Raw genomic sequence first — 21,571 nt, forward strand, 5'->3', positions numbered from 1 at the left:
TTTAGTGTCACCCTGCTGAATTGGCATTTGCACTTGTAAGTGCAACAGTTAGGCCACAGAACTGCTGCAGAGCCCACAGAGCATCTTGCAACTTGATTTGTGACTTTGAAAGGGTCAGTCTGGGGTGGGTTCAAAGGTTTAGAACTGATCTGTTTCTTGGTGGTACATTCCAACATGTAGCAGCTTCTTCCATGATTCTCAGTTGCTGCAACTACTTTTCTGTACCTGTAGATTTTTTATTAGCTGCATCTTTAATAAATTTTAGAAGCAAGTCTAACCATAAAATCAAAACTTAGGCAGTGTTGATGGCACTTCTGATTTTGAGGTTTGGCCAGGCTGGTTTACAGTTTCTGTGCTGGTGTCCAGTCGTGGTTTTTTCACCCTGACATTTGCTGCCTGTTTTGTATCTTTTTTCAACTAGCAGCTCTCTGGTTTAACATTCCCTATTCTGTATTTAGGTGAATGATGTGGTGTGTAACACAGGCAGCTTTGCAGTTCTCTCTGCAGCACTCTCCTGAGGAGCTGCTCCTGCAGCTTTCAGCCTCGTGCAGCTCTGCAGCTGCAGCCACTGGGGCAGTTCCTGATGTTCCAGTCCTGCAAGTCTCTGCAGCTGAACCTTGCCCAGTCTGGGGAGGCTGGCAAAGACTCCAGGCAGGGCAGAGATTTGCTCATGGAGGAAATTGTGAGTGGATTTTAAAAGTTCTTGGAGTAAATCTTCATGTCTTGTGTGTCCAATGCAGCAAGAAGAATCCTAGCCCTGATGAAATATTCTTCACTTTTATCACGATTCCTTTGTTTATTCACTGTCCATTGCTTTCAGTAGAGTTGTTTGGAAATGGTGATGAGCTACAGCAGAGTGTGATAGCAATGTTTGTGGTAGCTTATATTTATCCTTACCTAGTCACACATGCTGCTTGGGCACAGAGCCACCCTGCACAGTTTTCCTAATTGCTGCTGTAATTAGGACTCAGAGGCAGAGAGGGTGCCCCAGTGGAGTGCCCTGCCTTCTGCTTGTGCTGTCTGACCCTGCTGGGAAAAGCAGCAAGAGGAGGAAAACTCCAAGGTTTTGAAACACAGTGAAGGAAAATCATATTCCTTATGGTGATTAGCCTCTCTTAGTTGTTTGAGGTGGTTGGGAGAAGATTTAAATTCACAGGTTTCAACTCTGACTCATGACCACAGAAATCAGGAGGTCACACAAATACTGTGTCAGGATCAAAATCTTGTATGTAAAATGTGCCTTCCTGCAATCAATACATGATGAACCAAGGGGGTTATCTGCTCAAGTGTTGTCTGGTCCAAATGGTTATTTGGGTATTTACTGATTTCTGATCCTGCTGAAGGCAGTGCAATGCCTTATCAAGCAGGCTTGAGAAGCATGGTACTGCAAATGTCTGACATGGTCCTCACAAGGGTGTAGAGTCCCACTTGCTGTTCTTCTAGCTTGATTTCTGGCAGCTGAGCAATCAGTGGTGAGTCATTTATTCATGTATAGAATAAATAACCTTCTCAAGGGGTAAGCCAGGTTTTTTTCCCCCATAAAAGAAAGCACTTCATAATTTCTTTCTTCTGCCTCTGATGCAGAAAGCTGTACTGTGTGTACTTTTATGGTTGGCTCTTTCCATAATCCCTATTCCATTAACATTTCTTTGTTAAGTGGGATTCTGGTTTGGATGCTGGATGCTGTATGTGGTGCTAGCATTTTTCAGGAAAGAAAAAAGAACATGTTTTTTCTTCTGAGAAGAATTCCTAGAAACTGGAACTGAGGAGCTTAAAGTGGATTCTTTTTATCTTCCTTTCTGTGTTCTCTGAGCGTTCCCATCCTCACCAGCACAGCCCATGGGGGTGTCCATTTAAGCCATATGGAAAGCAGATGCCCTTCTGCCAGGAGATTCCAAGGGACTGTCATCCTGTTTTACTTAAACAGGGTTCAAGCAGTGATTATACTGGTGACCTACCAAAATGTAGATGCTATTATGTGCAGAGCAAGACAAAGATCCACTATGTTCTGCTATTGCTTTGGAACTAAATTTTCATTTCTTTCCCTGTGTTTCCTTTTCAGCCTGTTTGATATGGGAGGAGAATATTACTGCTATAGCTCTGACATCACCTGCACCTTCCCTGCCAATGGCAAGTTCACAGCTGACCAGAGGGCTGTCTATGAGGCAGTGCTGAAGGCCTCAAGGGCTGTCATGGCAGCAATCAAGCCAGGTAAAAAATCTGCCAGCAGGACCTGAGAGCTTTGGTAGCAGCATTCAGGCTGTCAAATCCATTATGTTTGCATTTTAGGAAGTGTTGGAAGGGAACAAGATGGTAAAATTAATTTCCATGGTTAAGCAGCTTCTAATGTATAGTATTAGTATATATATAGTATATATATACAGGATTTTCCATACACTTTTAAAGACATAACATAGAAACAATTATTAACACAATTAATAACATACTTTAATATTTATTTATTTATAATTCCTTTCTGTTTTATTGTTGTCTTGCCTGTTTGGAAGAATGGTCCAAATGCATTTTCACTCTTCATGAGACTAGCAATGATGACAGTTGTTGCTCAGATGTGTCTTTACACAGCCAGCCATCTTTTCAGGAAGCTCCTGCCAAATGCTGAAGTCAGAGTTCGTGTGAGCACATGTTGTGCTTCAGTTTGTTTCAAGTATCTTCTGCATTTTATGTGTAGGCACAATAGAAATCTTCTGTTGAAAAAGGGATGGAGTGTGCATCTTTGAGAAGGATAATTAGCCTTAAAAAGCTTTCAAAAGCACTGGCTATTGGGTACTTCACTGTATGCCTTTAAATTGCAGGCAAACTGATTCAACAAATACACATTTTCATTTGAAACAACTGTCTGGCTTAATGAAAACCTTATTTTTCTCCCATTCTGCTTTCAGGCCAGCAAATAAATGTTTTAGAGCTAGCTGCTGCTGTGATTTTGTCACTGGTGAAGGTACTTGAGCATTTCTCAGTATTACTAATGGAACATCTTCAGGAAGAATGTACTCAATGCACAAAGCACACTTATCCTTTAAATGTGCTGTATTAGTCTTCAGTCATCAGGCCCTGAGTGCCTGAGCTTTCTGGATTGCCTGTTGGAACAGAAGCAATTTTCCTGTTACACAGGCTGGCAGCAGCTCTATTGATTGAGCAGTTTGAAAGGCAGTGATGCCTTGAGTTTTAGCTTTCATATTTTCCAGATTCTGCATTAGTGCATAACTCTGAACTTCATATGGAGTGTTAGCAGGTTCTCCTCACAGTTCAGTCAGACAAAACAATCCTTGCCCAGCCTGAGAACTGAGGACACCAGTGCAGCTTCAGGCCTAAAATTGTAACCAACAGTGAATTGAGGAGAGCAGTCTGTGAGGATGGGACTTCAAAACCTGAAGCTGTAATTGGACAATTAACCCCGATATGGAAATGGACCAAAACTTATAAAAGTGTGAAAATGTGTGATCCATTGTCCATCTTGGGTGTAGCCTTGGCCAGGCTCTTTTACTGCCCCAGGTGTGTCCTCTGAAAGCCTTTTCAATAAATCCCTATTTATTCCTTTAACTCTGTCTAGCCTCTCTTCTAGGTAACCTCTCAAGGCATCAGGAGAAATAACACTTGATGTTTATCTGCAAAATGAGACTAGATACTTTGCTATTTTAATAACAATATGCATTCTTCATCATCTGCTGTTCCTCCCCTCAAGACTCATCCCTATTCCTCTTCACAGTTCGTGTTGCATTTCATGTCACCTTTAATTCCTTGTAACATTTTGTAGCAGTATTTTATGCTAATAAGTTGCAAACTGTCTCAGAATTTGAGAGTTAATATGATGTTGGGCTCAGGGTGGTGTAGAGAATTTTTCAGTTTGCTGAACACTTTATTTACAGTGTCAGAAAGTAAGGACATACTAAATTGAGTATTTCTGAGAAGTCTTTGCAAGGGTCTTTTACTAGCTTTGGGAGTTGAGATCCACAGACAGACAATCATTCTTAATCTCTGGCAGAAAAAGGGGCTGAACTTTCTGTTCTTACTGTTGTCCTGCCTGTTTGGAAGAACAGTGCAAATGCATTTACACTCTCCATGAGACTAGTAATGCTGAATTTTGTATCTACAGAAAATGGGCTGTGGGCTGGTTCATTGGTTTCATTGCTTTTGTACTTCAGAGTGCAGTGAAATGCAACCTGGACTCTTGAACTACAGATCCAGTTAAGAGTCTGGTAACATGCAAAAAGTTTCCCCATCTGAGAAGTCTGCTCTTTAGGTCCTTTTTAGGATCTCCTGGAAGAAATGGAAATGCTGGCCTTTACAGCATGGTTAGTGTCACAGACTTGTCAGGCTGCTGAGAAAGCCCAGAGCTCCTCAGGGGGCTGATGCCATTGTCACTGCTGTCCAGAGGGACACCTTGCAGGGAGAGAGGCTGCAGCCTCCTTGAACAAACCTCATTTGGGAGCTCCTTGACTAAAGCACTGGGATCTGCCCCTGGGGGAGCCAGGTACAGTCACGGAGGGGAGCAAGGAATGATGCTGTGAATTCACAAATCTCTTCTCCCTGTAATACTTTGTGTCTCCAAAAGTAGAGGCAAAAGAGCTTGCAGGGTTGGAGGCACTAAATTTAAAATCCAGAGCCATCATGTTTTAGTGAGATTTTCTAGATTATGGAGCCTGTGTTAATTTTGCTGTTATTTTTGCTAGTCTTCATTTGCCAGGGTTCCTGAAGGTCCAAGCCTGCCAAGTGAGTGGTCAGGTGGCAGGAGCATTCCTGGAGCAGGCTGGGTGAGAGTGGGCACAGCACAATCAGCAGCTGCAGGAAATGCTGTTTGTCTCCTTAACTGTAGTTGTCATCAGGATGTTGATGATTCCTGGGGTCTTTCTGAGTGCAAGATAGGGAGTGAGTACTTCAGGGAGAGTCACTGACCAAATACTGGGTTACATAACTGTGTTTATGGAAGGACACAGCTTGCTAGCAACCTTAAACATTCTGTATAGGTGTGTTTAATTCAGAGATCTGCATTTCTTTTTACAGTTTGGCTCTCATGTGATCCTAATTAACTTTTGAGTGCAGGTATTTTCTGAGAGATAATAGACCTCCTAATACATTTTGTGTATATTTCTATATACAAACAGTTGTTGTAATTTTAGAAACACTCCAAAGCATTGTATTTCATTATAGAGAAGCATTCATCTACTACATTCTGTGCATGGTCCCAGTGTACAAACAGCTCTAATCTTCTATGTGGGTCTCCTTACCTTACAACTCCAAGAGCAGAATTCCTTCTGCAAGGCAGATAATATATTCTGAAAGTTAAGGAGCACTCTGTAGGATTACAGCCCAAGTTCAGTGCAGTTGTCACAACTTCTGCCACATACAAAATCTGTTTAAAATAAAAGGGAAGAAGACTTACTCATAATCAGCAGTTTTGAAACCACTGAACGTGGAGCACTGATGAAGACAGTGATGCTTGTCACTGAAGGGAAAGTCAAAAAAGTGTGCTTGTGTGGCAAGGGGCTAATTGTCTTTCCTCCAAAGTCAGGCCTATGATCCAAGATGTCAGAGAGGAATGCTGCATTTCTGCTTAGGGGATATTCTTAATTGTGTCAAATCCATCTGCATTAAATTTCCTCTTCCACAGAACTAAAATACAGGGGCAGATGTGCAGAAAATTGACTTTCATTTCCTTCAGTGGCTGAGGCATCATCTGTTTCTTTCTCAGAACAGTGATTTGAGAAACAATTTTCATATATATTTCTGCTTTACAGATATATGCTACACAGAAAGAATAGTTTTAAAAGAGTGAAATTATAAAGCCACGTGTCCCAGAATATTCCAGAAGTTAGTGTCCTAATTTGTCTCACTTCTGCATTCTTTTTTAATCTCATTGGATTTGCCAAAGGTTGAGGCACATTGAATGCAGTCCTGGAGCGCATCTCCCAGATTACTTTCATCTGAAACTAATTCAATTCATGCACTTCAACATTCCACTGTGTACACAAAAACACAGTAAGTGGGGACAACCAAGAGATTTCACCTCCAAGGGTGATTGGAATTAAATGTTCCTGTAGGTACATTCACTGTTTCTCACTCTGCTGTCTTCACACAATGCATATAACAGTAAGAGCTGAGCTAATGAGCAGCCATTCAGTAATTTAGTTTAACCTTTTGTTCTGTGCATGGCCTGGAGCTGTTTATGGCCTACTGTTCAAAACCTGCTCTGAATCCAAAATTATCAACGTCCTCACCAGTTTTTTCTCAGAGTGCTCATCATAGCAGTCCACAGGTGCTGGGCAGGCAAGGAGGTTTGCTTGCACTGCATCTTAATGATGTGCAAGTGTGCAGCAGTCCCCCTTCTGCAGGCAAGAGCCAGCAGGCTAGAGAAGTTAGTGTAAAAGGTATTGATTCATTTGGGATTCCAAGATGGAAATTCTTCAGACTCAAGATCTTTTTTAAGAGAGTTGAACATTGCTCTTGCTCAAACCACAGCTGTTTTGACCTCTGTTACAGCTGCTGAGAGCCCAGCTTTTCTGCAAATTACACTCCAGATTGTCAAGCCAAACTCTGGTAAAATGATTAATGAAAAAAGATGTAAAATAAATTTTTAAAACCCCCTGTGTTTGAAGCAAGTTGCTTAGCATCCTGCTGGGAACCTGAGTCTGGTGCAAGAAAGGTTGCTGATTACCAGAGGCAACTTTTAGGTGCATTTGCCATGCTTGCCTTCTTGTGAAGTCTCTTGGGTTTTTCTTGCTTGTTTTCAGCTTTTGTAACAGATGGAAGAGGAGTTATATAATGAAGAGAAATCTTCAGTGGTTTAGGAGCTGTGCTTGCCTTGGTGGTTGGAGTCTTCTGGAAACTGGGTAGCCCTAGAAGTAAATTAACTTGGAGCTTCCTGTGGATTTGCATCTTGTGGTTGGTGGGAAGCTCTGCTTGGTCTGGTGGAAGCTTTTCCACTGCTACTGCTGAGGCTCTCCTCCATGGCTGTAGTAACACATGAATGGATGTTGCAGTTTTGCTTGCATGAGGTCTTCTGTCCTTTAGCCAGCTGCCTTCATTGCAAAACGTAGCCCTGGGTCTCTTCCTCTGGCAAGTGTCACTGGATTTTTTTTTTTCATTTTTAAAGATTTTACTGCAGGACTGGAGTAGGCAGCAGCCTCAGAAAGGCCTAGGTAGTTTGAAATCCTGTGTAAAGGAGTAGATGTACATGTAAGTGAAGGACTGAACCGTAACACGTCAGCACCAAGGGGCCAAGCAGAGCTCACACAGACACTGTCAGTGGATATTGCTCAACTCTGCAGTCCTTGATGCTATAACCATAAAATTACTGCTTTTAGTGGAGCTCTCCCCCACCCCCATAATTGCCCAGGCTTAAAAAAGCAAACTCTGGTGGAAAAATAGTATTGTGTAGCACACCCTCAGTAGGCATGAGGCTGCTGAGGGCAGGGTGTGAGGTCTCAGCTCTGGTGTCTGGAGCACCTCTCATGGCAGCAGTTGTAAACCTGAACTGCAGGAGTAGATTAGACTCTTTTGAGAGCAAGTTGGGCATGTTGTTAATAGTGGAGAGGTCTGAAGGGTTAGAAAGGGCAAATGTGCATGGCTCCCAAATCTCTCTCACTCCGTTCTTTACCCTAGTTGCATAAGTTAGACCCAATATCCATGTGTTAGCTTTGTTATCCATCATTTACCACTGGTTTCACCTGGGAGACCACTATTGTTTGCTCTTTGGAATTAATATCAATCTATTGGGAATAAAAAGTGTGAAATAATTTGTTTTGTTGTAAGTCCCTCTCTGAAACTCAAGAAAACAATTTGTTGAAGAAACATGATTTAACTTTCAACTTAACCCTACGCTGAGCCAGGGCTTGGTACCCTCCTGGTATCCCTCCTAACCTGAATCACTCCATGCTATGCTGAAACCATGACACATGCCCATGGAAATGCCAGTGGTAGAGGCCAGGGGGATGCTGCTGAGGAGCAGTGCCCTGCTCTCAGCTGTGGCTGTGCCCAGGGCAGGGGGTGCTGCCAGCCCACAGGCAGGGCAGGGCTGGATGTCTCTGAGGTGTGACCATTCCTAGCCCAGCCCTGGGCACCACCCTGCTCTTGGACCAGTGTGTTACTGCCCCTGACACAGAGGGTCCTGTGCTGTTGGGGAGGTCTCTGTGCAGGGGCTTCTCTTTTATTCTTCAGCAAATGACTCTCTATTTATACCATGGGCAGCCTCTCAAGTGGTTCCTGCTATTTGTTGGTCGGGTTATTATCTTAAGCATTTAAAGAATATTAATCATTTCAGTTCTATACATTTAGTTCCTACTTGATGAGAACGGTAGAGTTGCTACATATACAGTTTCTGTTTATAGAAACATTGAAGTTTCTGAAATATAACAAGTGTCTACTGTGTTGAGAAGAGCTAAAAAGGAAGTATGCCTATCTCAGCTTTGCAATTAGAACTATTTTGCATTAATGCACTAGAGCATAAACAGAGTCTTTAAGATTAATGAGCTAAATATTGGAGCAATCACATACTTTCCATCTTCATCCTTTTGCAATTGCATCCTGGGACCTCCAAGCATTACTCTCTGTCTTTTTTGTAGACTAATGGAAAATCACAGGAGAAGGGGAAGGAAGAGAGCTGGTTGTGCTTAGCATGCGTGGTACTACTGCAATATCTATGTTTAAAAAAATCTCTTTTTTTTTATCTTTGAAGTTAAATATATTAATATTTGGGGTGCAAGGAAGAAGGAATTAAATACCTCTCTCTGTAAGGTCCATTGTCCTAAATTCCAGCTCCAAAAAAGATCTCCTTGTCTACAAACTGCTCCCAAGGAACAGTTGAGTAAGGCGAGGTTGGCAGCCACTCAAGTCCCTATCTCTACATTTTTATGATTTGAAAAACTTGTGTATACAGAGTCCCCATTGAATCAAAATTGCATTCAGACATTAGCTATGCAGCTGGGAATATTTGCTGATTGATGTTTGTTTGTTTCAATAAAACAAAAAATAAAAATTAGTTCCAAATATGCACAGAAGTTGTTGTTCATCACATCAGTTTATGTGCAGCATGAATTCCTCCTTGGGATACTGACATTACCACAGGGTTTCCCTATAGGATTTCTATCTCTGCATTTTTCAAGTTGGAGCTCATCTTATATGCATATCCCCAAGTTCTGCATTTTACTATCCAAGACAGTGAGTATTGCCTTGCCTCTGGCTTTCAGGCTTTGCTTTTCCAATAAATGCATTTGAGGAAGGTTTTGAAGAAAATCTCTGCCCCCAGCACTAACATCTTGATAACACAAGATGGAGGTTTCTCCATGTTAGGGCTGGAAGGTTCCTTGTGTATGGCTCTCCCAGCAATCCAGTTTCACTTGAAGACATGGGTTATTTAAGCTCTTAAATCCTCTCTCCCAGGGTCAAAGATCAGACTTTGCAGATTTTGTTGGTGCCAGGATTGCTATATAATCTTTGACCAAGAAAGTGCAATCAAGTACACTTCAAGTACAGTCAAAAACATTTCAGGCAAAGAAGTAGACCTACATACCAAGCAAATAAAAGATCCTTTTGTTAGTCATGTAGGTACCAGCTGATCCTCAGAGCCTACAAGAAATGGGTACCCTTTTGCTGTAGATGCTAAATAAATGCCAAGTAAGTAGTTCCCAAAAGACTCAGGTGTTTGGAGATGGAGAGGCCAAGGGGAGCAGGCTGGAGCAGCCAGTGAGCACAGGCCAGCAGAGTTCAGAAAGTTCTCTGTAGCTGCTGCTCCCTCCTCTGTCTTTGCTCCAGGTGCCTCACTGGGTCAGGTCTTGCATTTTGCAGGTGAGAATGGGTGTTTGAAGGTGTTTCTCTAATGTTAGGAGCTACCCTCCCACTCTGTCATTTCTTTGTCATGTTCAGACAATTTCAAAATGAACAATTTGAGAAACAAAATGAGTCAGGGGGCCCTTCTGTAGGTCTGACTCTGAGGACTTCCTTTGAAGACCAGGAGGAACAGTCCTTGGGACTTCTCTAGGGTGGAACATCACAGGTCTGCCATGACCACCTCCACAGGCAGCCTGGAAGGCAGGCAGTGTGTTCCTGGGGGTGACTGCTGTGTCCTGCTGCAGTTTGAGTGCCAGCCACTCCTGGTGTCCCCTTGCTGCAAGAGGACATGTGTTTGTAGGATGCAGAACAAAGTTAATGCCACGTGGTCTTTGTCCTGTGGGCAGCTGTAACTGCATGAGTTGAGCTGCTCTGGGAAACTCTGACCACTTTTTGTGCATTGCTCCTGATTTCTTCAGGGTTTTTTTATTGTTGTAACTTCCTAACTGCTTTGCAATGAAGGAGTTGTCTTAGCTGGTTTTCCCATGTACAGCCTTCCAAGGAATGTTGTGAATTAGAAGGACAAAACAAAGAGGCCACTTTATTTTCCAGTGTTTTGCCTCCTCCCTGTTTTCCTGATGCTAAAGGATTGAAGTAGTAAAGCTGATGGGGGTAGAGGGGTGAGCCCAGGGACTCTACAGGGTGAGTGCTCTGTATTTTAGTACAGCAGGATGTAGATTTTGGATGGTGGGTCCTCCTTTGGTACCTAAATACTGAGGCACAGTTCTTTCAGTGAGACTGTCAAGAGGTCAGTTTAGTGAACCACTGCTATTTTTATAAATAACCTATTTAAACTACAAAATTGCTGTGATTTGAATTCAAAACAGCAGTATGATTCCCTGTTCTTTTTTCTAGTAAAATGCCTCTAACAAAGAAAGAAGAGTGGAGAATCCAGCTCAGGTAGAATAGTACCAAGAGCAAAGATTAAAATAACTCCATTAAAGAACTGTTTAATAAAAACAATTTAATGAAAAGTAATAGCTAGGGTATATATTTGGCATAGCAGATCACATTACCAGCAGGTGTTTCTGTTATTAAGCTGAGCAGAATTGTACTTGGCAACATATGCAAATTCAAAATTTGCAGCTTCACAGATTACTGCTTCTTTTTGTCCACAACAGTTCTATAACTTCTTTACAATTCAGATTGATTTTTGGTTTCTAATATTGCTTTAGAGTAATTGTCACTGTATCTAACTAGGATTGAAATCTATTATACCTAAAGAAAATAACTGTAACTGTTACCAATATTTATCCTCCCAGGTAGAAGGTTTTTATTTACCTGCAATGGGAGTTTTTTACATGGAAGTATTTTTTATGATGTGTATCCAGAGCTGTACTTAGTGGAACACCATGTGGTCATGCTTCTCCTTTGTGCTGTATAAAAACAGTAGCTGACTTTGGTGAATTTTTAAAAAGAAACTGGACTGTTAACTGGAATTTTTGACAATAGCACAACTGGGAAGGGTATGAGAGCACAATCTGTTTTACAGTTTGTATAATTTCAAGATGCCCATATGAATTATTCCCATTCAGATTGTCATATTTTCATCAAAGCATTGCTGATCATTATTAATCTGCTGTAATATTTGCAGCAAAACAATTATTCTCAGGAATAAAAAATTAATGACAAAAGTTGAAGATTTTATTCCAGTTCCTCTGAATAACAAATGCTTTTAGGGCTTATTGTAACCAATATTTGATATTCACAAATCTTACTGAATGGCACCACAGTATTATTTTTCCCTCCTTGCAGTTCAGAATGTATTACTGTGTTGAAAGACAGATTGGAAAGTTAATCTTGTCAATATATGTTTTTAAAAGCCATTTGTAATCTGCTCTCTCTTCTCTATTGAATGGAGTGGACTGTACTTTTTTTTGCTGGCATTAATGTTCATTAATTGATAAACAAACAAAAAGTTCAACAAAAGTTGAATACTGCTTCTCTGAGATGGACCCAGCAAAGGTAGAACAGCTATCTGTGGTGTGTTAATTCTGATTTTCTCAGTAAATGCTTGAGGCATTGCTGCTACTTAGGAAATAAAAGCAGAAGGCACTAAAGCATGCATAGACAATGCTGTCAATCAAATTGAAATTCTTTATTCTTTCAAGATATTAATTAAAAATGGTATGATTGATTACTGGAGCTCTCATTGTTGGTCACCTGTTCAGTACAGCAGTGAGCCATGGCAAGAGGTGAAAGAAAAGGGAGTTTTCTGCAGCTCCAGCAGGTGCTGCAGACCCTCTGTGAAAGCAGCAATCTGTTGGAATGTGGGGGCTCTGACTGCAAACCTGGGAGCTGCTCCTCCTCCTATGATGGACAGGACCACTGCAGCAATCAGAGGCTGAAATAGTGCTGAGTTACCGCCAAGGGTACAAAACCAGGCACTTTAAACTGTTCCTGCCCTGAATCCCTCTCATCTCAAGGTGCCTGAGCAGAGTCTGCAGGAGCTGCCATGGCTCAGGGCAAACCTGCAGCTTTCCAGCTGGGTGGGTTTTTTCACTACTTTTAGGGACTCTTCAAAGGTGTGGCTTGCACAAGCAAATACATTTAGATATCTGTACAGACTCAGCCTAAACTGGCTGCAGGTTTTTTGCCTTTCTGTGCTGAATGGGGTTTGGTTTAAGACCTTTCTTTTTTAAAATCCTTTTTTCCTAATTGTAACATGCTGTTATTGTAACATTGTGCAATTCTGTTTTTAGTAGTGACATTGGGGAATGAGCTGCCTGTACCTTGTCTGATTTTTGGTACCTGCACTGATTTGCTCACAGCTCAGTGTTCAGGAATTGTGCTTGATATTTGCTGCAATTTGAGATGAAGTGCAAAGTCCACAAGTCCTTCAGTCTTGACACTGCATCAGCTGTAGCTGTCAGAGTGCAAACCTGCCAGACATGAATTGTGCTGTTAGCCCTGAGTCTTATCTAAACAGGGTCTTTTCTGAGCTTCAGAGATTGATAAGTTTCCACACTGCAATCACTCCCTCCAACACTTCCTTCATTCTGTCAATCCTTTTCCTTTTTTCCTCTTCAACATAGACCTATTTTGAAAGGAGCACCCTGTAAAACAGTGTCTGCCAGCACTGCTCAATCCCAGTGCTGCATCCAGACATGCAAAAATCCCTCCTCTTGCTCCACACCTGCATCTATTCATATTGCTTTTCCTGATGTTTCTGCATGGCAGAATGTTATCCTCATGTTGCTTCTGATGCCTGACAGCTCACTTTGTGCAGGGTTTGTAATTGGGAGGATGGAATTACTGCTGAAAACCTCCATCACAGTGATGCAAAAGGAATGTCACTGTACAGCTGAAATACTGCTGAAAACCTCCATCACAGTGATGCCAAAGGAATGTCACAGTCCAGCTGGGTAGCCCAGTGCTATTCAGCCTTTTGAAGAAGTCCAAATTTCAGAGGTGATGAGGATCAATCTCTATTTCCCTCCAGTAACTCCCATGCCTGTAGGGCAGGTGCATCTTTCTGGGGAATAAAGGGATGAGTTTATTGCCCAGAAATACCATCCTGGTGTGGAGCTGTGCCACTGGGGCTCCAGGCACAGGGCAGGGGCAGGTCTGGCCATCCCTGCAGTCAGAACTAAAGGGATTTGCAGGTGTGACACAGCAGCAAATTCTGTCTAGTTCCCTTTTGGGCTGGGAAAGTTAACAGGCTCTTCTCCTCACATGGCACAGCTGCAAAGTACAATCAAAAATTGCTTCCCTGAATTGGGCATCCATGAGCCAAATAATGCTCATCCCATGAGCCAAATAATGCTCACCCCATGAGCCACACAGCTTTGAGCAGCTTCACTGCTGCCCAAACACTGGCAGTGCCAGAGTCCAGCTTTTGGGGGTTTGCCCCATGGCAGAGTTGCCTTACCTGGTGCTGCTTCAAGACACCAAGTTCAAAACCAGAGCAGCTACTGAGTGTTTCATGGGGTGGGCCAAAAAGAAAGCATGAAAATCACAAATAAGACAATTGTTTCTCTAGCACCCAAGTGAAGAGGGAAAAGATAATTGGTTTTTAGTATTTAAATTATGTTTTGGTTTGTTTTTTAAACTGGGTCTGATTGAATTCTAAAGACCTATTGTTTTGTGTCTGATATGGTCTCTGCCAGTTGGCAGATTTTAATCTGTTCCAGTGGGTTGCTGGCTGGACTGGGATGTGTTCTGTCTGCATTTCAGTGGCACTGCCAGGGGACATTGGGCCTTTTGCCCTTGTCTGTGGACACTTGGAAATTAAATGTAACTTAACCTTAGCACAATTTGGGGAGAAGTTACTAGAACCTTGCCATACTCTTTTTTTTTTTAGTAAGATTGTGACATCTGTGTTGGCAAAAAACCCCCACCCAACAACAACAACAAAAAAAAAACCTGTTAAATCATTTGTGGTTTAATCATTGTCACATTACAACCACAAAGTACCCTAAGTAGTGGCCAAAAAAATCCTGTTAGGCCTTTTCAGAGTACTTTCTGACCAAAGTGGCTAAATACCATGCAGTAATTCTAAATTATTTTTGTATGCTGTTTCTACTTTATGTTCTCAAATGGCTTCTAATAAAACTTGAGATAATAATCACTGGGATAAAAATACCAGTGAGTTAACAGCAGCTGAGGAACAGTTTATAGTGTGATGTGTTATAGCAACTCATCTCTTTAATTCTACTGTTTAAAAATTTATGGTATATTCATCAAAAGATAGGAATGCTTTTGATTTCTGGTTTCACTAGAAGCTTTTCTTTCTTTTTGGGGGGTGGCAAAGAGGGCACAAAAATCCCCTCTGTTGGTGTGATCAAAGAGGTCACACATTATTGCAGAGATCTTTATGATTGCAGAGCCCTTGAACCTGGTGTTTTATCTGAAATTTTGTGTGGTTTGGCAAACAAATATCAGAGAGGAAATATTTTCAAGGAAGTAAAATAATATTAATTTTTTCCTTTCTTTCACAATAATATCTAAGAGTATCAGATATCATTTAGCTTTATGGGGATACCTTTAAAAAAAGACTTCAGGCAAACTTAATGCACAAAGTTTGCCATTTTTAAGTGGCAAACCTCACACATCTGCAAACCTCCACTGTACTGTTTGCATTGTGTCTGAAAATTAATACCACCCCTAGATTTTTGTTAATTATGGTTTATTTCATTAGATGTCCATTCACTGGACATCTCCAGTGTCTGGTTGCTGCTGTGTAGTTCATTCAGTCTGTATCTGCAGGAATCTCAAGTTGCTGTGAGAGGTGGGTTTGAGCTGACCTCTCTCCTGAGCACGTGCTGCATGGCAGGTAACAAATCCCAGCCTAATGAGCCTGGGGACTGAGCTTCCCTGGGGAGCCAGGCCCTCTCCAGTGACCTGTATTACCCACTGTCTCATTTGGCAGAGAATTAGGAAGGGAGCAGACACCTCATCAGCAGATTTTCCTGAGTACAGACTCATTTTGGTACAACTGTCAAAGTCCAAGGACCCTCCAATCTGACTTTTTAAACCTCAACTGTCACTGGACTATAATTGGTTTATAAATTGGTTTAAAGATAATAACAGAACTAACCTTTCTACACAAAAAGCACTTCTGCAACTATCATAAAAGTTCTTACACAAAAAGCATGTCTGCAACTGTGATAAACTTCACCAAGGCTTAAAAATAATAATACACAAGTCAAACATGCTGGTGAGGGATTGGTGGTGGGAGTCAGAGCAGTCAGCCACTGAAGTAACTCACACACCCAGTGGCAGAGGCACTTGGAAGTTGTTGTTGTGGGCTTTGGTTGGTTTTTAGCTGCTTTTTCTCCCTTCAAGAATGCTGATAAGGTGTTTGACTTCTCCTGTCAGCTTGCAGCAGGCACAGAGGTCTCTGCTGGGCCCCCAATAATCCAAAAGTTGAGGCACCTCCACAAACCAAGGATTCTTTGTACAAAATGTTCATTGAGCGCTGCTCAGCCAGTGTTCTTCACACCTGCAGGTCTGTAATCTGTAGGGCAGGTTGTTCCTGGCTGCCTGCAGACTCTTCTCTGTTGTTGTTCTAACATGCTGAAGCTATCCACACAGATGTGTGCTCAGACATCTCAGCAGAGGAGACACCTCTGGGCTTTGACAGAGGGACTCACATACTCTCACTGCAGTTCCAGATTGTTGAGTTGCACTTCATATGAGAATATCAAAAAAGTTCTGCTCGTGGCTTCTTCTCAAGTTGTCAGGTTGATGAAGCTGTCAGCTCTGATATTCAGTTTTTCCTCCTTTCTCTGCTTTTTGCAGTTATTGAAGTTCAGGATCTACAAAGGAAAATGAGATTAGCAGAATTTAAGGATTTCTACTCTTTGAGTATACTTACCTGAGTGCAGGGATGCCAGGCAGTCCCAGAGACAGCTGGGCTTGCACAAGCCATTGTATTATAAAGATTTCAAGTGCCAGATAAAATTAATACAATTTTAGTTTTAAAATTACTTTAAAGCATCATATATTTCTGTTTACTCTATAATAAATGCATGTGAATATACTTTTGTGTAAAATGGACAAAGACATCTTCCTTGAACTATGGTTGTTCCTTTTTTCAGTGGATTTTTTCTATAAAGTAGTTGCCTTAGTACTGTAAAATAATGCTTTCTCTTCACAAAATTAATGTTTTTAATATTACAAAGGAAGTAGGAAATGTTTGAAAATTTGCATTTAGATCCTCTTTCTTTGTCAAATTAGCTGTCTAAGAAATGGGTAGAAATCTGTTTGAACCATATTTTTAAAGTTTATTCCTAGCATGATGGGAATCCTCTCATATCAAACAAGACAAGGATATCACCATTTTTTAAGTGAAGCCCAAAAAATCACTCCACTTATTTCACTGTCTCTAGTCAGCTCAGTATCTTCCTATTTTGTCTTAGCACTCAAGTAATAGTCTGTATATGGGAGTTTTATCCAGGGCTTGTAGGTGAAGTGTCTTGGAGGGGGGTGGCCACCACCCCATAGTCATAATAGAATAAAGCATGAAGGCAGACAATAGAATAGAAAGTGCAATCTATCTATAAACCCTTTCTTTTTAATTAAGACTATTTGAATACCTATTTATTTGCAAACCAAGATTTGTATTATTTAGCAGGGTGCCTCCAGCAGAAGTTTAATTTCCCTGTGCCCAGAGCTGCCCCAGTGCTGTCTGCAGCTGTAGCAGCATGGGGGACACAACTGGAGCTGACATATTTCATATCTCTAGCAAAGCTCATGGCACTGGCTAGATGATAAAAGAGTGGTCCAGAGTTATTTTGCTGGGCTCTGTCTGAAGCACCACCCTACCTCCAAGAGAGAGCCCAAAGCTGCAGATTTTCCATCCAGCCTCATTATTTATTTCACAGTAGAGCTTTTTGTTGTCCTCAGTCTCTAATGGAGCAGATAAGATGAATAAAAACCAAAACAGACAGGGAATTGAGAAGGAAGAAGGAGAGGAGAAGTATTTGCACTTTCAGACAATGAGAGAAAAAGAAAAAGGGATGAGGGAAGAAGGAGTTCTAATGGATTTGCTCAGTGCCTGGAAATACTCAGGATTTACAACCATGTCAGTCTTTTCAGTTAGGGCAATAGTGTCATTAATTTGCTCTGTTCAACTTCTGCAGACAAATGGATATGTGGCTTTGGTGCTTTTATTTCTGATCAGTTTGATATTTGTATCTCCTTTTGTATCTCTTCCTCAGTTTGATAATGGTGACTGTGTCACTTTGAGTGGAGTCTGTGGGTTTGGATGGAGACCAGCAGTGCCAGCAGAGCTGAAGAGGGAAGCTGAGCTGCAAGCAGCAGACACCTCAGCTCCACTTCTCTCAGACAGCTCAGCTTGCTCCAGAGCATCCAGGCTATGGCTGTGTTTTGTCTTCCAGCCATGGAGTTCTGACCTTCATTTTTACAGGAGAGGGTGAGGCTCCAAAAGGTTGACCAGGGTCAGATATTGTTACATGTGGCTTTGCTGTTATGGTGATGAAAATAGGTGACTTTCAGTAATACTCAGCTAAGAAATCATGGGAAAGATCTTGAAAGAACATCTAGTGTCCTCAGAAAGAAGATTGAACACTTTTAGAGCAGTTGGAGTTAGCTGCAAACTGCAAAAGCTGAACCTCGACTTAGACACAGAAATTCTTTATTTCCACAGCTATAAAATAAACAGGAAAGGAACTGTGATTCAGTAATTCTTTTAGTGTGATATGTGTAATATTGGTGTGAGGGATTGTAGTGATTTCAATTTATCATTCAATAGAGTGGAGCATAATGAGAGAGAGCTGTGAAACACAGGTGAATCTAGAGAAGTGAAAATTGCAATACAATCGATATTCAGAAAGAGAAATAATTACAGAATATGATGAACAGTTGTCAGAGAACAGCTGGTTAGAGTTGTATTGGTTTGTATTGAATGGAAAAATCTAAACTCCTCTTTAAAGTAGGGAAACCATAAAAATATCACATTTTGAGCAGGAAGACTGCACACACTTTGTGGGTGAGCATCACACCCTTGGGCACTGTTGGCTTTTGTGGGGAAGCAGCAGCCAAGGGTTTGTCTGGGGCTGTGCTCTGCCCTGTGGCCTTGCTTGGCAGGCAGGAGGCTGTGTGCAGCAGGCTGCAGGTTGGGTCCCTGGGGATCTGATGCTCACTGCTTGCACACCCAGCTGTTTCCAGAGCTCATGGCAGCATAAAGGTGCATGGGTTTGTGAGAGGATGCACAGAACAGAGCAGCCACTTGCTGCTCAGTTTGATTCTGTTCTTTATAGCAGAGCCACAGAAGACAACTGAGTGCTTTCTCCAAGCACTCCCATAGGATGGTTTTATTTCTGCCTTTGAAGCCTCAGTACTTTCAGCAAAAAGTGATAATGTAATTAAGAGATGACATTTATCTTCACAAGACCCTAGAGCTGCATGTTTAACTGGATTAAAGCAAACGGAACTTGGTGGGAGTTTGGCCTTAAAAATTGCTCAGTTCTTATTTGTTTAATCATGCCAAAATTGAACAAGGAAAATATTCTTCAACTGTACCTTAGCCCTAGTTGTCTTGACTCTGCAACTGCTGCTCTGTTGATGATGACTCAATGCCATGGTGAACTAATTAGGACAGTACTTTGTTACTAACAAAAGAGCTGCTTTCTTCCTCCCTCCTCTCCCCAGCAGTTTGTCAAACAAAATTGTATCCTATACCAAAATAATAGCAACCTAATGTATCCTGGCACTGTGTCTCTAGTCCAACAACAGTATTTTGTAATGCTGTTTCAGTACATGTATTAGAGGAGTTGTGTTTTACACAGCCCATTAACACAAGGGAATCATTAATTTCTGGAGAGTGTCTCTGCCAGAAAGATGTGGGCTTTAAATCTTCAGTGTACGTAGAAAAGTAGTGTCCATGTCAGATGTTCTAAATGAGGATGATCATTCTTGAAAATAAAAGGATGGTAATATTCTGTGCTCTGCATTTTAAAAAACTGCAGCCTACAGCTGACATTCTTATAGGAGACTCAGGGATGCATTTCCATCTGTGTGGGCATGCTTAGGTACATTGTACTAACATCTTTTCATATGGCTCTGGATTACAAGGTGCTGCTGTTTCTCTTGCCTTGTATTTTTCTGTACTTCACAGACATCTTAAAATAGTTTTGTCTTGTTTTAAAGTGTTTTTGTGAAAATGTAGTTGCTCTTTCCACCTTTGTTTTTTTATATAAACAAAGGGCACATGTGTTACATCTGTTTTTTGAAAGCTGTTGTTAAACTCTTGTAGCAATAGTTAACTGAGCTGCCTGTTTCTGCTCTCCAAGGGGTGGCCTGGCCTGATATGCACCGTCTGGCTGACAGAGTCCATCTGGAGGAGCTGACTAGAATTGGCATTCTGAAAGGCAATGTGGATGACATGGTGAAGGTTCATCTGGGTGCAGTATTTATGCCACACGGACTTGGACATCTACTTGGAATCGACGTGCATGATGTTGGAGGCTACCCAGAGGTTAGTGTTAGTCCATGCTCAACTCCCCTGCAGATTAACCCCCTCAGTTCCATCAGCATTGCTCATCCTCTGTGTGGTTGCCCAGCTGCATCTTCTCAGCAGATGTGCATTTAGGTGTCTGCATAAAACACATCTTTTTTTTTTAGATGTGATCTTTTATGCAGTTTACTCTAAGAAATCTATTAGTTCATTGAAACATAAATTGTTTATGGGAAGAAGTCAACTGATGGTGCTCTTTGGGCATTATTACTTGTTCAATTTCTACATACACTGTGTTGGTTCTCTGTGAGTCACTGCTCTGGCAGGCACCACCCAAGTACCCTGTGCTGTGGCAGAACATCTCAGTCTACCTGAGTCCTGTATTGGCAAGATTCACCTGCTCCATTCCAGATGTGAGGCAGCTGCAGGAGCCCCCTGCTGTACCTGGGCAGTAAATCCCAGTGGCTGTGTCACATGGAAACAAGCTGGCTCATAGCCCTGTCTTGAGCTTTGATGTCCAGCATGGGCACTGGTGAGGATGTAGCAGGAAAAAAGTCCATCAAGTCTTCCAGTCTTTGCAAATGTGAAGGCATAACCTCTTGTATTCTGAGTTTCTGCAGAAAACACAGAAGGCTTGTCCTTTTCCTTGAATTAATTTGGTGATTCATGACTGTGATCTGAAAGCAGAATAGGTAAAATTCTGTAACCAATTAATGGCAGTAGATCTGCAGTGATAACTAAAAGAATAAAATCTCTAAGGCAAATTGTACTTAACGTTTGAACAGAGGAAGTTTGCAGCAGCTTTGGAAAGATTTCAGAAAGATTGTGTTTGTGTTAGGTTGTGGTTATTTGAGGCTAACTGTTTAGGGATTTTAAGTAATCCAGTACAAAAATGGGTCATTTTTCTCCTCTCATATGTAAGCTGTTCTTTTGCAAGAATCTGCAAAAGAAACAAGGAATTCCATAGGTAAATTTTAAACATATTTTGGTGCTTGTTCATGTTGGGTGACCAGGCTACCTAACAGCTGCTATTGCTGGTTCAGTTTTGCAGGCAGGGGAGAAACAGTATATAATATTTGAGGATACTTATTACATTCACAATGTAATTATAGTTGAGATACAACATTGTGATAATGATGTATTAGCACCAGCTAATAAACTTATATGTAATAAAAATGAAACAAAAATCCAAAGCAATGCTATGCTGATTTTAAGGTTTCTGCACTAGCTGATACAGAAGGGACAGAAGGGATGGATGCTTGTCCCTTTGTTCCTCCCAAGTGCATTCTCTGTGCACAGAGACATCCAGCAAAGCACAGGGACTGTGGTTACTTGGAGAGTTCATAAACTTCAAAATCCAGGACCCTGCTGTTGCATGGCTTTGCTTAGATTGTTTTCACTTGTGTTGTGAATAACCTCTCTGAATTTTGTGGACTTAAAAAACAGGAGCATGTGTTCAGGACTTGGTAGGGTGAAGAGAAAACTAAATTTGAATTCTCAGAGTGCAAATTGCCCTTCTTGGTTTTGCCTAAAAACTGTATTCTTTGAGGTTGGAGCAAGTACCTTGCTGTCAAGGGAGATTTCTAGACCTGATTTTGTGTGAGTCTGAAGCAATGGACCCTGTACACCTTCCATCTCTCAACAGATTTCAGTAGCGTGACATACAAGCTACGAAATCATTTCTTGACAATATTTTTTGTTTTCATATGAATGAGTTTAAAATTGTTATTGTATGGTATTTTATAGAATCTAAGGGTCATTTTTGGAAAGCAAACTGATCTATCCAAAATTTTGAAAGAGCAGCCTACA

The 21,571-nt window shown here is 41.4% G+C and overlaps 1 protein-coding gene across 2 annotated transcripts in view; it reads left to right on the plus strand.

Annotated features, from left to right (window-relative positions):
- The window catches only part of PEPD (peptidase D), a 152,474-nt gene that overhangs the window by 106,986 nt on the left and 23,917 nt on the right, over positions 1-21,571 (plus strand). For both annotated transcript variants that reach the window (XM_030227782.2, XM_018920784.3), the window contains exons 12-13: positions 2,063-2,211; positions 19,599-19,783. In XM_030227782.2, coding sequence (XP_030083642.1) covers positions 2,063-2,211; positions 19,599-19,783 — 334 coding nt within the window. The remainder of the gene's footprint in view (positions 1-2,062; positions 2,212-19,598; positions 19,784-21,571) is intronic.

This window comes from Serinus canaria, chromosome 11 (assembly GCF_022539315.1).
Source record: "Serinus canaria isolate serCan28SL12 chromosome 11, serCan2020, whole genome shotgun sequence".
Taxonomy (NCBI): domain Eukaryota; kingdom Metazoa; phylum Chordata; class Aves; order Passeriformes; family Fringillidae; genus Serinus; species Serinus canaria.